Consider the following 16,953-nt stretch of genomic DNA (forward strand, 5'->3'; position numbering starts at 1 on the left):
TGGTTTCCGCTACTTTTTAATAAAGAAAATCGTTCCAACTAAAATCCTAGTAAACTTAAACTACTTACATTGATGATTCGCATCGAATCTTTCCCCAGGAAGCGCCCCTTCCGCACTATGATCAAGTTTACCGGCTGAACTACTATGATCCAATAGACATCTGGATTGTGGAGTACTGCAAACAAATATTTCATTACAAATAACAATGTTTTTCGTTAAATAATCCACTCACTCCAAAAATTTTTGCAAATATCGTTTGCTGCAGGCGGACCACGTAATTTTACCACTTCCCAATGTAGGAGACATTATATAGGTACTAGGATCGCAATCGTTCTCGGCTAGAGGACCGTCGTGCCTCATTCCCAAACTAAAACACATTCGACGTTTCACGTTATGACACTATTTCCGTATCGAAAATATCTTACTTATGTCCAATTTCGTGTGCTACAACATAAACGCTCTCGAAATGTCTCCCTTCGTTCACTGTACAGCTACTGGTGGCTGTACACATCCCAGCAACCGGAGCCAAGCCTACAATTCACAGAAAGTCGAATTACGAAGATTCGTTCTCATGGAAATCGATCCCCAAGAGAAGTGGCCACTACACTGTACCGATTTAAAATCTATAGACTTTTTTCCTAGAAGCATCGCAAACCCTTCAACTTAAAAACTCGGTACACTGCATGAGAGTATTAAGGGCATTAAGTTATCGAAATAAAAGCGACCTAACCTCAAAATATCACCGAATTTTTTAAATTTGTCAATTGATTTCAAAAAAAAAAACGTAAATACACGATTTTATAACTTATCACATTTAAATTATTACAAAATCCGAACTGGATGTTATTGAATTGAAAATTTGAGGTTAGGTGTTGATTGAACGTCTGTGCCATCTATCGGTGGCGCGAAAAACATTTACTAGCGATCGTCGGTGTGTAAAACTCACCGACTACTTGATTGGATATCTTTCCATGTTTTCCTCGAACGTATAAATCCAGTCCGGTTAAAATAAGGGCGTGATCCCAGTGCAACGGTTGGCTGTCGCCTGCTGGATTTTTGGTTCTCTGCCAATTGCAGAAATTCGAAAGGAATCTGTCGATATCCGGTGGTCTGATTAGTCCGGGTACGTCTTCTTTTAAAATTTCTAATCGTTTCAAAACGAAATTTACTGGTCGTCCTAAACTAGGGTCGTGATACAATAACTGTACCTGTAATGGAAGATATATGCGATGACATAGTGTTGACTGTCATCATGTTGACTTCATAATGTTGCGCAAATTAACCATCACAGTGATAAAATCACCTTACAGTAAAGCGACTATAATTAACTGTGATTAAATCACGGTATTTCAAAGCGATCATCACTAACAGTGATTAAATCACGTCGTAACGAGGCCTGTCATCTTTAACTGTGACTAAATAACTGTTAACCATCACTAGTAGTTCACAATACTGTTAAATTGACTGTCATAATGCTTTAGAATTAACCATCACAGTGATAAAATCACCTTACAGTAAAGCGAACATAACTAACTGTGATTAAATCACAATATTTCAAAGCCAACATCACTGACAGTGATTAAATCACGTCGTAACGAGGCAAGTCACCTTTAACTGTGACTAAATAACTGCTAACCATCACTAGTAGTTCACAATACTGTTAAATTGACTGTCATAATGCTTTAAAATTAACCGCCACAGTGATAAAATCACTTTACAGTAAAGCGAATATAACTAACTGTGATTAAATCACAATATTTCAAAGCCATCATCACTGACAGTGATTAAATCACGTCGTAACGAGGCCAGTCACCTTTAACTGTGACTAAATAACTGCTAACCATCACTAGTAGTTCACAATACTGTTAAATTGCCTGTCATAATGCTTTAAAATTAACCATCACAGTGATAAAATCACCTTACAGTAAAGCGACTATAACTAACTGTGATTAAATCACGATATTTCAAAGCCATCATCACTGACAGTGATTAAATCACGTCGTAACGAGGCCAGTCACCTTTAACTGTGACTAAATAACTGCTAACCATCACTAGTAGTTCACAATACTATTAAATTGACTGTCATAATGCTTTAGAATTAACCATCACAGTGAACTAACTGTGATTAAATCACGATATTTTAAAGAGACCATCACCAACATATTCCAAATGGCATTATCTCGAAATCGATTATCACTAACTAGTGACTAAATCGAGTATCACAGAGTGACTATCAATAAAAGTGTTTAAATCACCTTGTGGAGACGTTAGCCATCTCTAATAGTGTCTAAATCACAGTAGTTTGAAGTCGACCAATACTAACAAATTCCAAATCACAATACCGTGGAAATTATTAAAAATGACAGTATTACAAAGCGAGCGTAACTAACTGTGATTAAATCACGGTATTTCAAAGCGATCATCACTGAAAGTTTTAACATGACAATATCTTGAAGTCGATCATAACTGACAGTGATTAAATCACGTCGTAACGAGGCCAGTCACCTTTAACTGTGACTAAATAACAGTATTTCGAAGTCAACCATCACTAGTAGTTCACAATACCGTGGAAATTATTAACACTGACAGTATTACAAAGCGAGAGTAACTAACTGTGATTAAATCACGGTATTTCAAAGTGATCATCACTGACAGTGATTAAATCACGTCGTAACGAGGCCAGTCATCTTTAACTGTGATTAAATAACAGTCAACCATCACTAGTAGTTCATAATACTGTTAAATTGACTGTCATAATGCTTAAGAATTAACCATCACAGTGAACTAACTGTGATTAAATCACGATATTTTAAAGCGTGAGTTTATTTGAAAGACGGACTTACAGCGTTGATCATTGCAAGTACAAATCTAATAACTTCTCTTTCGGTTTCATGGGGAAAGTTTGATTTCATATGTTCAAATAGGTCTTTGTCGACAAAAACGGCTGTTTCTACGAAAGCGGGGGCTCCGTCAGGAAAAACATCTCTCTTTTTTCTAACTTTACCGTTTTCTTTGCCATTTTTCGATGAAAATGATTGTTTTTGTACCGATACATTTTTATTAATCTCATTAAAATCTTTGGTTATGTTCAAATTAGTTTGAGTCAAGTTAACGTGGACGCAAGACTGATCTTCTGGTACTTGTGAGGTTGTAGGGGTTTTTTTAATTAAAAGATGAGGATTCTTCGTTTCATTGTGGAATCTATCTGGCAACGGGTGTATTAGATAATATTCTTTTTCGTTGCTGTATAAAATTCCTCGCTAGAAAAAAAATATTTGTATAATATTCAATATTCAAAATTGACTTTTGCAATAATTTCGTCGGGAAGCAGAAATTCCAACACCACCTGGTATAATATGACAGTTGACATTGACAACAAGGTTGCCAACTGTATCCGAATAATATATGTATCTAGACTTTATTGCATTCAAATTGACTGAGTTAAATACATTGTGATAATTTTTATTATATCAAAATTCATATAATTTTTACTTACAATTCCTTGACACAAACTCAGAGCTGCGTTCTCGTTTCTAAAATAACAATTTTTGTCGTTTTCATCCACGTCTAAACGACGAGATCTGTTAGCGAATGTTTCTAAAAATAAAACATTTTCGGTCATCAGGTTATTATTTCTCAGTTTTAAATCGATATCGAATTTTTTTCCTAGATCTCTCGATTCGATTTGGATTCGATGAAATTTCGATTGAACTTTATTGCTTTTGTTTTCTGGCGATATTAAATTATCGTCGTAAACGTGAATTGACGGGTATATTATGTAGTAATTTTGACCTAAAAAAGAAGAGTATTTAACCTTATATAACCTCACTCTTTTATCAAAATACGAATGGTAAAAAAAGTTTTTATCGATTTGTGATTTGTGACCCTTTTTGACGGTCCAGTCATTATTTATACTAAAAAAAATTCACACTAACAGAGAAGTGGCTTCTACACTGATTTTAAGTTCCATTACATGATTAATTATAATGATTTACTTTTCGTAAAAATAGTTAAATCTCACCTGAATTTTGTAATAAAGATGACCATTCTAAAGGGGTAAGTAAGTCTTTTAGTTTTTCTTTTGTAATCTGGAACCAAATAAAGTATAACCAAATGAGTACTTTGTGCATACTATACTTTGATTAAAGACGAACAGTTATGTATATAAAGAGTGAATGCTGGATGGGACACATTTGTACTTTTCTCTTAATCAATATAAAGAAATAACAATAGGAAAATTACTTATGTGAAAATCTACGAACATTGAATATGTTATATCTGTTTCATTTGCATATCCTGTACATTTATGTAATAAAACAGTGAAACTTGATAGTTGTTTTTGTTTTCATTGTCGTCACGTGAGCTTAGTCTGTTTATTGAAAAAAAATAAGATAACAATCATTGGAAATATTGTTCTTTCTACACACCCTTTTATTTTTGTAACCTCGCTATCGATACTTATATTTACTTTGTTGGACACACGCAAAATGTATTGTTTGTTTGTATTCTATAATGCAAAGTGATAATCAATTTTCAACGTACATTAAAATTTACATAATGTATAGAAAAAATGGCATAAGTTGTACATATTAATTGGGGTAAGAAACGAAAAAAAAGCTTAACCTATAATAATTGAAATCAGCTGATCAGAACAGTAACTAGTAAAGTATGGAAATTTTATTGACTTTTTGAATGCTTACTAGAGAACCAATTCGTATCGAAGCCGGTTATCAGTTCGTGATATATGGGGGTGATATTATATATTATACCATATATATAATACTCCTAAATTGCTAGTCGGGATAGGAAAAGTCTTTTAATATTTATTTCATATATACAAAACAAATGAAACCATTGAAATGTCAAACGTCAAAAGTCAAAACAAACGTGGGAACTCTCTTTTTAGATTCGGAGCAAAGAAATCTTACTCAGAGTATTAAAAAATTGATATAATTGAACACGATCCGATATTGATATCGAAAAAAGTGAATTGCCGAACGGTACCATACATTCAAAGTTAACAGATTTACATAGCCGAATATAAACTTGTATTGAAGTCTATTTCAATTTAATACGTGGTAGTAATATGTGTTGCCTACCTAGAAGATCGGGATATTCTTTTCGTATTCCAACGGGGCGAAATGGCAGTGAAACGATGATCAGTGGTTTGATTGACAATGTACACTAGGAGTTAATGTTAATAATATACCAAACTAACTAACTAACCAAATTATTTTAATATTTCGTTTTGGTATTTTTTCGATCTTAATCTTAATTTTAAAGTTTGGTAACGTTGTTCAAATGTGAGTTCGTACTTCAAAATCTATATGTCAAATTTGGGGAATTTTGAAGGTTTGGCAATTATGTTGTAACATTGTTTTAAATGTTGTGTCATTTATTGTTGTTCAATTTACTTGTGTTTATTCTAAAAAAGCGGAAATACTTAACAGTATATTATATTGTTCTTAAAAAAACTGTTATTATATGACAATAAAATTTATCTCACCTTAAGATGTTTATTTTTATTAAATGAATCAGTAGTGCATTTGACAAGATAATACTTTTCGTCATGAAGGTTGATATTAAATATTTCTAAGTTTTTTGTGCTCACAAACCTCATCGATTTAATTATACTCTGACATTTATATGTAGTACAATTAAGCATATAATCATCTAAAATTCAATTAATTTAAATTTAACACTATAAAACTATTTATAAGTGACATTCACATTAAAAATGTAGTTTGTGTTGATTATTAAAAAAAAGCTGTGGGTAAGACAAGACGTAATTTTGATCCAATAACAAACGTAATATAAGGTTAATTTTCCTTTTTCGATTACTACCATTTCCCGTTGAAAAACCTCGAATCTCAAATGGTATGATAACAAATAAATCCGTCAAGGATAATGCCTTACATAACCTAACATAAAAGTAAACGTGTTTACATTAAGAAAGAAAAGAAAAAATCAAACTGAAATGATTAAATGCCAAATTATATACGCCGCTGAATTTAAGGGGTGCAAATAGTATAATGTAAACAGCGTGTATTCTAAATATAGGTACGGAAACGGTGATAAGACGTCCTTGGAAATGCTACGAGTTTACACAGTATTGAAGTCAAATATAAATAATATTCGTTAAAATGTAAATCGTGTATTTACAACGAATATTCATAGGAAATGTATAAAAGATACAAGTAATACAAAGAAATTTTGGTATCGATATAAATTTAGTTTTTCATACTTTCCCGTAGTACTCGGTAGATGATTACGAATAATAGCTATTGCTATCGGTGTCCGAATATTCCGAAATCGTTAATTACCAAGGTCAACACCTTCCATTGTCATCCAAAAGTTCGAACGGTTACGATTTTCGTGAATACTTCAACGCTACTTTGTATTGAAACTTTTTTATATCGAATTTCTTACGTATTGCCAGCAATCAGGACGAGAAGACAAGAAACGAGGTCGATTTGCAAAATATTTAGATGTACATTTTATAAATGAAGTGGCGATAGAAAAAAGTAAAACAATGTTAATGAAACAAACGATAATATCAAAGTTGTTGACAATGTTCCGTCCGCTTTATTAGTGTCACCTGAATTTAATTTTCTCTTATTTCAAAATAATTGATGTTCACACAACGTGACTATCAACTAAACAACTGTTTGCAACGTCGATAATTCGACGTGTTAGGTTTCTGTGTGTGAATATTCTGCATTACGAGCAATTTAAATCGAATTGCAAATCATACATAATTAAGATTGAAATCACGTTTCAAAACACGTATTATTTTCAGCCACTTTTATTCGATTTTCTCTTAATCCCCTCAAACGATTAATAAAAATAAAACAAGTTCATTATTTATCCTACGCAGAAATATCGATAAGCAGTGGCGGACGACAACGACAAACTAGTACTGTTGGTGTCAAACGTCAATTTGGTTTATTAAGAACGTTCATCAATGCTACTACACGGTAAATTCTTTCAGTAACTAAAATTGGAACACTGCAAAATAATGCTTTTCGTTCATAAACCTGCTCGAATTCTACTCAAAAAAGTAATTAATACTTAATTATTAGTAAGCCAGCTTAAATAATCATACACATTTCACACAAAGGTTCTCGTAGATCACAAAAAAATGATTTGTCGTTTGTAACCTCAAAAATCATAGAAATATCTAAGCAAATGAAAAATTATTTCAAGAAATATAATATTTAGTCTATCGATACAAATTTAATATAATAGTTAATATTATATGGAGCACCACAATAGATTATAAGTATAGAGATGGGAATTGTCACTTTTACTTTAACACGTATTCAAATAACTGTTTGTCAAAAAATATTTATATCACGTAATGATTTTTTTTCTAGTTATTAACGGCGACGGATATCGAATAAAATAAAAAATGACACTCCAGTCACTTTATTTGTATCGTAGTTGCATATTAAACTGGTCATTTATGTGGTAAATTTATCGAATTTGTGTCCATCTTCATTCATGTTCTTAAATGTGCTTATATTAGCTTCGTGATATATTCAAGGTCAACAACTGTTTTTAAGATACAGGGTGATACAAAAGTCGGGTATATATTATACAACAGGGTCAGAAGTTACCTTAAACGTTTTTATTTATTCGTACAACCGTTTTTGTGATACAGAGTGATACGAAAGTCGGGTACATATTATACAACATGGTTAGAATTTTCTTTAAACGTTTTTTTATACGTACAACCGTTTTTAAGATACAGGGTGATACAAAAGTTATTTCAAACGTTTTTTTTTTCTTGGAATATTATCTTCCTTTTAGGTATTACGGTATATTTATATGTAATACAAAGAAGTCTGTTTGTTGATATGTGCAATTGAAATTTATTAGAACCGGATCTGCGTTACGACTCGTTAACGTTTCGGTACATTCTAGCACAATGGATGCAGACGTCGTATTACCTTTTATCTATTCTTTTAATGCGAGAAAAAATCGAGTAAATGTTAATGTCACACTGTCTGAGGTATTTCAGAACGTCGCCTTATAGTTTTGCTAGATCAGTAGGTTATTGACTTACATTGTTGATTCAATGTTCGAAGGCCATATAATAATATGATAAAGGTTATAGAAAATACAAAATATTTTGTAATTTTTTACTTACCACGTCAGTTACCGAGAGTTAAGATCGAAATCCACTAGCAACACGCCACGCCACGCCGTACGACGTCAGTTTATGTTGTACATTGTTGTAATAAATAATTTTAAAAAGAAAAATCTTTAGTAACTTTGATTAGGATGAGGAATGTGGAAGAATATGATGTTTCGGCTGTGGTTTTGCACAACAAGAAAAAAAGAAGATTTTTGGGTCCATAAAATCAACAAATATCGTAAAAAACGTGGTGCTTTTCAAGAGAGGGGCAATCACACGTCTTAGCAAACGTCGTTTACACCTGAGAATTTTGAATCGTCCTACTTGTGATGGCGTGGCGTGGCGTGGCGTTGACTGTTTATGGCAAAATACTTATAGTAGAATCATGAAAATTTCTAAATTTGGGTTTTCGGATACGATATTTTTGAATAGAATATTTTCAAAGATGACCGACTTCCGGTTCTACCGGAAGTCGACTGTAACTTTTTTATTTTCAAGTAAATACCCTATATATTAATACAGTTTTGAAATCTACGTAAAATTTTAGTATAATTTTGTCTAAAAATTTTTTTCGAAAAATGCATACTTTTTGAGTTATTTTAAAAAATTTGACCATTGCAGACCCTTATAAATTATTTTTTTATGAGAATACCCTTAAAGATATGAAAATGGTTTTTACTCGGTTGCTTTTAGCAAGGTCAGACGTATATTAATCTATTTTGAAATTTTTTTGATTTTATACAGGGTATGTATAAAAAGTGTTCAAAGTTTAACTTAATATAAATATCAAATTTCTTCATTTTTTCAAATGGAACCACCCGGTTTTTTCTATTTTAATGCATACATTTGCCTTATTTTTCACCCCTGAATGCATTAAAATAGAAAAAATCGGGTTGTTCTAATTGAAAAAATAAAGAAATTTGATATTTATGAAGTTCAACTTTAGACACGTTTTATACACACCCTGTATAAAATGAAAAAAATTTCGTCATAGATTCAAATACTTCTAGCCTTGCTAAAAGTAACCGAACAGAAAACATTTTCATATCTTCAAGGGTATCCTCGTAAAAAAATAATTTATAAGGGTCTGCAACTGTCAAATTTTTTACAAAAAAATTAATAACTCAAAAAATTTGCATTTTTCTAAAAAAGTTTTTAGACAAAAGTATACTAAAATTTTACGTAGATTTCAAAAATGTATTAATATACAGGGTATTCTATTTAAAATAACAAGTTACAGTCGACATCCGGTAGAACCGGAAGTTGGCCATCTTTGAAAATAATTTAGTTAAAAAGATCGTATCCGAAAACCCAAACGTAGAAATTTTCATTATTTTCCTATAAGTATTTTGCCATAGACAGTTAGTTTTAACTCGTCGTGTATATATGGCTTTGAATGAGTTCTTAAGACTAAAATAAATAAGTTTGTACTTACCTCATTAGAAAATCCTAAATGAACAAGCAAATAAATTGTCAGTAAACAGTTTAAAGTACCCCGCATGACCTTGAACACGTGAATTTCCCCATTTACCTATCACAAGTTTTTTCTTATAAATATAAATTTGTTCAAACCATCTTTTTGAAAAAACTTGTCTTCAATCTGCATCATTTGGCTGAGCCGAATCTGGAAGAAGAATTCATTTATTACATTCTATTATTAGTCATAATCGCTTTGTCATTATTGAAAATTGTGAAACCAACGCTACCAATAAATTACATAAATTTTTAAATGGCAAACAACTTTTATTATATTATATAACTAATTTCAAGAAGACGCTTCATTATTAATATTATTTAAACCTTGTTAGTTATAAATATCTTGACAAGCTAGAAGCCTGTTGGTATGGGAAGACACGTCTCTATGCAACTGCGCATGCTTGAGAATGCGCAGTTGCCATTTTGTCTTCCGTAATCGGAATAGCTTCCACTTTATGTTTATGATTAGTTAAAGAAATTTCATCTTGACTGTTGGTACCGTCTACATTTAATTTTTAACCTAAATAAACAATAATTAAAATTGTTTTTGTCACTATATAAAAAGTAACGTAAAAATCAGTCATTAGATCGCGTTGTTTTTAATGTTTTCTGACACGTTGCATCATCTGTAATCAATTTCACATTTCTATATATCAAAATGGTTTAGTAATTAGCTAGTTTTTAGACTTTTAACACTATTTCTAATTATGTCCGAAGTGAACGAGTACATAAAAAATTCCTATTTGGTAAAGACAAGTACCAAAGTAACCTTAAATACGATCCTGTTTAGTCACATGTACAGTTATTCCACAGCAATATAAACAACTATTAGTCTAAGAGCTAGCAACAGAAATAAACGACCAAATTCCTCTTGAGAGGTAATTAGTAGAATGCGTCAGAAAGTTGTATAATAAAGCCTCGTGAACGTCAGATGCGGCCTCTAACATGGAAAAAAAATTTATATTTCCAGTGATTTCCTCTCAAATACAAATTTTATTGAAAATGAAAATTTCTACGTTTGTTTTTTTGAAGTTTCACGTATCTACTATAAGTTAACTAATTATCTTTCACTGCTAGCTGATTTTTTTTATATATCACAGCAGTATATTAACAATCAGCTTACAAATTTTCAACTGGGAGGAAATGACAGAATTTCTATTTTTATCGTTCGTGGGAGGCTACTGCCGCTTATCCCACCCACCGCGCCGCAGCTGACGTTCACTAGGTTCTATTACGTAACTCTCTGGTGCATCTCACCAATTATCTTTCGAAAGGAAATATTTAACCGAATTTTCAACTAGCTCCCGGACTATATAGTATAAAATAACAAAAACGGTCTACTTGGGAACCAGTTGGGCGCGTTCCGGTCACATTATTCAATGATATTTACACATTTCATTTTTTTAATATGAAAGGGAAAGGCGAAAGCACAAAACCACTTTGGTTAATGAATTATTAACCTCCTACACAATTCAATGAACACGTTATAGAAATATATGTACGGGGTTATCCCAAATTATTTCATAAACCGTTGGAAGTACACGCGATATTCGATTTTGTTAGATCAGTAGGTTGATATATGGACCGTTCAACGGTTATTGAAAATGTTCAAATAATATTTTCTGCACAATCTCCGGCTATGCACGGTTCTTGTAACAGTAGTCCTAGAAATAACAAAGTTACAGTCGACTTCCGGTTCTACCGACTTTTTTTTTATATTTTCATCCTTTTTTGACGTGGAAGGGCGACTTGAACATGAATCATCCTCAACGTCTGCGTCGTATTCATTTTATCTATACTGCGCATGCTTCATGCGCGTATAAAATTCGCAGAACTAACTGAAGCGTTCCGAGGAGAAAGAGAGAGAGAGAGAGAGAGAGAGACGATACACTATTTGTTTCACTTAGTCTGAACACTTTCCACAAATAGGAACTGTTCTAATGGTACACGTGGACACGTAGACATCGCATTCAAAAGCGCAGGCTTCGTGCTAAACATCTGACAGTTGCTGACCGTATTTTTATTTTTAATCGGGGAAGTTGTTAATTGAATATTTCGATAATTCATATAAATTACTTTTTATAGTACGTTAATCACGTTGTTTATCAAAACAATGTAAATATAAACAGGATGGTTGGAAACCTCCAAATAAAATATATTTAATTAAGTATAAAACAAATATTTTGTGTTGAAATCTTTTGGGAAATTATAATTTGATATATTGATATTTTCACTTTAAGGACATGATTTTTTTTTGATAATAACGAAAAACAATTTGTGTGTTTCTGAAAAAACTTTAGCTTCATCTTAGAGTTTCAAATATGCATTCGTAAGATCTTTTGAATCTTACGATTAGTCCTTGTAGATGTTTTGCAGCTTTCAGCGTTTACAATAAATCTTAACAATTATTCACAGTCACAGAATGGCGAAATAATGAATAATGAAAATGAGATTCTGAACAAGTATTTCCGAGGTGGAGACCAGAAAAATCACAAAAAAGAAGAAGAATATCTGTTTTTGTGAATGTTTAGCTCTAAAGTCCCATAATTTTAAATTTATATTGATTAGAACGTTCTAGATCGTTGATCGTTGATATTCGGACTAATGTTTTTAGTTATGGTAGTATTGACATTGTTGTCAAGTCTTTTCACTTCGAATATAGTGTTATGAATAGATTTTTTAATATTGGTGTATGTTCCGAAGCTCTGAACCAATTTATTCATATAAAAAAACCTGTCAGGATTTAAATTAATCGTTTTTACATACATTTTATTCAGTTTTTTTTTAAATTGTTAGTTGTAGTAATCGAAAAAAAAACTGGATGAACTACACCTTATGAAAAATCGATTTTAGGGATGGTGAAATTTACGTGTCGTGTCACTATTTCACATATTAACGTCCTTGAACATTATTTCACAATTAGTATTAATCCAGATCGGTATCAGAAACATTTTGTAATTACTTTCAGAATATAAGGTTCATAATTAGGTGGAATCAGTTTGTGTTTAGGTCTTTCAAATATATAAATAAAGAAAGGTCATTCAAGGACTATGAGAACGAAATATTTTGTCCTTTGTTTAATGTTGAAGGTCAAAATAACCGAAATTACTTTTGCATTTACTAACTTCTAATAGACTTTACATCGCAAAATCTTTTCGTTGCAGCTCTGGCAAATTGGAGTAGAATGGATTTGACAAGTGACATTCATGACAGTTTTTCGGATAACATGTATAGTTGTTGATCAATTTTATGAAATGAAAACAGCTAGTACAATATTTTTTTTATCGGAAATTGTTTATTATTCTGATTTTATGTAGAGTGTTAATTTTTTTCAATTATCATTGTTTTTAATCACACGTTCGAATGATGATTAATTTGCCATGACCGAAAATTCCTATTAAAAACCGTACACGATGAGGAACTTGATAAATCTAATTTATGAATTGAGAATATATGTCATGAACTAGAACCTCATATGTTTAACTAACCTTGGTACACACAAAGAGAAATATTTAAATAATTATATTACGTACAAAAAGTTTTTTCGTAACATAATATTATCTCGAAGTTATTTCGTATTTAATTAACTATTTTTTTGTTAATTGGACTGTTTCGTACACGTAAGTTTATAGAGGTATTGCAAACTATTCATAATTGAGCTGTTGTCAATGTTAAACACAGAAAATAATACAGCAACTTCATTTCTTGACTCGTACTGATTACACCTCTGTATACGTCAAGGCAGTGGCGTACCGTGGACTAATATAGAGGTAGGCAAATTATTTTTGCTAATATCGCATAGATACACAGTAAAACCACGTTAACGGTTTCAAATGAAGTAAATTTCTGTATAAAACAGGGTTGGACTCTGAAAAACGACAATTTGAATCGATAATATTTTATAACTTAAGAGTTGTTAAATAAATTTCTGTATAACACTCAATTTTTAACGTTTTAGCATCTAGAATCGAACCGACGAAATAAATTATAATAAATGATACTCATCTGAATTTTTTTTTCTATGGCGAATGAAACGCCATTGAGATTTAACAAACAATTCAATTGTTATGGTAAATAGCGTTAAATTAATTGAACGATAATTTTTAATTGTAGGAAATTAATTCGTTGTGGGTAGGGTCTGTATACCTTACAGTTGATTAAACTGATTAACGACAATAAAAAATTTAATAGAAATGTTTTCAACGTAAAACCTCAATGATATTTAATTTATACGAATATACAGGGCCTGTTCAATAATAAAATCGCTTTTAATATTTAAAAAGTCATTTCAACAATCTGATTATTGTACTAGTTGGAAGTCAAAACTATTAAGAACACACTGGGACATATGGAATCGCTTAACTACGACGTTGGTTCCCCTCAGGGGAATAAATCTCTAACGTATACAATAGTAAATAGAAGTTAAGTGCTGAGTGATACATTCGTAACAATTAAGTACAATTTAACAAATTTCTGTTCCATATTGTCAAGCTGAGGGTTTTGAGAAGGGTTGGGGTCAAATAAAAACCGAACAAACCCCCTGTATAAACCACATTTTGACCGTAGACGGTTCCCGCGAAAGAGAAGCGTGATTATTGGACTAAAAAATGGAGATTAAGTTTGAACAATATAAAATTGGTACGTGTTAATCCCGCAAATGTACAAAGGGAATACTATACGCTAGATATTAGATACAAGAGAATGTATTTGTTGGTGGGAAGGCGATCCACCATGTACAAAATTCAATTGTGGAGATGTGTCAGTGGAAACAACACCAAAATAATCCAGTGGTAGTCCATTGGGACCTGGAGGTGGATACTGGAAGGCTCTACATTCGGAAAGAATCACTAACAGAGCCTTAAAACCAATTTTTAGAGAGATCAGAACGACAACTCACGACGCCAGAGATGGTAAACCATATCAATGAGTCCAGGGATCTTCCGCAGTGGAAAAAAGATCCAGAAAATCGTTTTTTTGGAACGGTGGGAATGGAGAAAGGAAATTTGGGTTGTAGACGCGTCTAGAACAGGGTTTTCTGCAGTGATGAATCTACGTTTGGGGTTTTTGGGTAATAGAGAAGAATTTTCGCGCAGGTCAAAGGAAAAACGGGTGTTAATTTCGATTGTACAACACGGCAAAGACTCGGTGATGATTTTGGTGAGGAGATCTGGTGAAAATTGGTATTTTGAACAAAACAAACGTTCTGGACAAGCTTATACGGGACACACTGTATATTAATAAAACACATAAAATTTTTAAACCCTTAAAACTTTCAAATTGTATGAAATTTTGGTATTTTTAAATTGAAATCTTGTTTTTTTTCGTAATTTTGGGCCCAATACGCCTCTGCTCTGAGTTGTTTCTCATACGGGACACACTGTATATTAATATTCGCGACTAGATATTTAAATAACGTCATTGGTAAAATTGTTTTTTTTATAATTTGATTTTTAAACCAACTGGTGAAAATTGACGTGTCTTTGTATAACGTTCATGGTCAGCTATACCATTTCAATATGAAATTTGGGTACTAAAAGATTAAATTGTTTATATTAATTATATTCCTACAAATTGTATATAAAATCCATACCCATGGTATGAAAATAAAATTTTTAAACCCTTAAAACTTTCAAATTGTATCAAATTTTGGTATTTTAAATTGAAATATTTTTTTTTCGTAATTTTGGGCCCAATACGCCTCTGCTCTGAGTTGTTTCTCATACGGGACACACTGTATATTAATATTCGCGACTAGATATTTAAATAACGTCATTGGTAAAATTGTTTTTTTTATAATTTGATTTTTAAACCAACTGGTGAAATTTAACGACGTGTCTTTTTAAAACGTTCATGGTCAGCTATACCATTTCAATATGAAATTTGGGTACTAAAAGATTAAATTGTTTACATTAATTATATTCCTACAAATTGTATATAAAATCCATACCCACGGTATGAAAATAAAATTTTTAAACCCTTAAAACTTTCAATTTGTATCAAATTTGATATTTTTAAGTTGAAATCTTGTTTTTTTTCGAAATTTTGGGCCCACTACGTCTCTGCTCTGTGTTGTTTCTCATACGGGACACACTGTACATTAATATTCGCGACTAGATATTTAATTAACGTCATTGGTAAAATTGTTTTTTTTATAATTTGATTTTTAAACCAACTGGTGAAAATTGACGTGTCTTTGTAAAACGTTCATGGTCAGCTATACCATTTCGACTGTAAAACACGGCAAAGACTCTGTGATGGTTTTGGTACGTTTACGAGTAGATCTGGTGAAAATTGACGGTATTTTGAACAAATCAGTAAGTTCTGAACAAACTTTTGTCGAAGCTACGCAAAAAGTATTTGAAATAACAAAAAAATAGAACGAATTAGCCTTCACATCTTCCTGACCTTAATCCTATCGATTTTTGTGAGACAAATTGACCAGGACGATCACAACGCAGATTTTTGTAATAGCAGAAATCTGTTTGAAAAGTACAGAGTACTTTTTAAGGTAAAAACATTACAGTACAAAAATGGTATTTGATTTTAGAGTTGATCCTTTTTTAAGCACGTCCTTTTAACAGTTTTTACGATGTTATTTACTGAATAAAAAAGGATATTTCTTATTTATTATAAAAATTACTTACTAAATAGAAAAATCCGTCGAAAACTTCGCGTTTCTTTCCTTTTAAATTTATCGCGTTAATTTTAAAACAGTAAAACAGTTTTTGTTTGTATCTTTCTCGATGGAATGTAAACACCGACTAGTTCTGATTTGCGATCATCTAGTAGCTACTCTACCATTTCCCCAGCCACCTCATATGGGGGGCAACGAACCATATACCATTTTTTTTTTGTTTATTTATCCATTTTTTTTATATTACAAGTTTTGATGCCATTCGTATGATCGCGAGCAATTTATTTTTTTGCAATTAAAACCCACCAGATCAGAACAAGTTAAATCACCGGATTTAAGCAACTTAAATCGCTCATTATAATAAATAAATTGTTTATTTTAACTCGAGTATTCATTTAAATCAAATATTATTCCAAAAGTGTCGTAAATTCTTAATATTCGAGTATCATTCGATTAAACCTGACTTTGGGAAAAACCTTTTACCTTCTACCTTCTCTTTTTTCTATATAAGTACCCGGGCGGGGCGTTTGAGCATTTCTGGTGCTCTGTTTTGTGTTTTTGTCAGCCAGGATTGAGGAAAAGCGTTTTAAAGGTCACGTGGTATCATTTTTCCTACTAGAAAAGTTGATAAATGGATTCTTAATTAAAATAAACAATCTTACGACAAAAATTAATTAAATATTTAGATTATTTATTTGTTCGT

At 31.7% G+C, this 16,953-nt stretch overlaps 1 protein-coding gene across 2 annotated transcripts in view; it reads right to left on the reverse strand.

Moving 5' to 3' along the window:
- LOC130899710 (A disintegrin and metalloproteinase with thrombospondin motifs adt-1-like) overlaps positions 1 to 16,382 on the reverse strand; it is a 37,239-nt gene extending 20,857 nt beyond the window's left edge. Inside the window, exons 1-9 of one of the 2 annotated variants that reach the window (XM_057809850.1) lie at positions 16,261 to 16,382; positions 9,576 to 9,764; positions 4,022 to 4,088; positions 3,497 to 3,792; positions 2,844 to 3,260; positions 947 to 1,208; positions 426 to 531; positions 233 to 367; positions 69 to 175 (exon numbers count right to left, since the gene is read on the reverse strand). In XM_057809850.1, the coding sequence (XP_057665833.1) occupies positions 69 to 175; positions 233 to 367; positions 426 to 531; positions 947 to 1,208; positions 2,844 to 3,260; positions 3,497 to 3,792; positions 4,022 to 4,088; positions 9,576 to 9,641 (1,456 nt within the window). In that variant the 5' untranslated portion in view covers positions 9,642 to 9,764; positions 16,261 to 16,382. Of the gene's footprint in view, positions 1 to 68; positions 176 to 232; positions 368 to 425; positions 532 to 946; positions 1,209 to 2,843; positions 3,261 to 3,496; positions 3,793 to 4,021; positions 4,089 to 5,099; positions 5,434 to 9,575; positions 9,765 to 16,260 lie in introns of those variants that run through there. The other variant, XM_057809852.1, reaches the window with a different exon arrangement.
- Positions 16,383 to 16,953: the final 571 nt, after the last annotated feature.

The sequence above is a fragment of the Diorhabda carinulata genome, chromosome 11 (assembly GCF_026250575.1).
Source record: "Diorhabda carinulata isolate Delta chromosome 11, icDioCari1.1, whole genome shotgun sequence".
NCBI lineage: Eukaryota > Metazoa > Arthropoda > Insecta > Coleoptera > Chrysomelidae > Diorhabda > Diorhabda carinulata.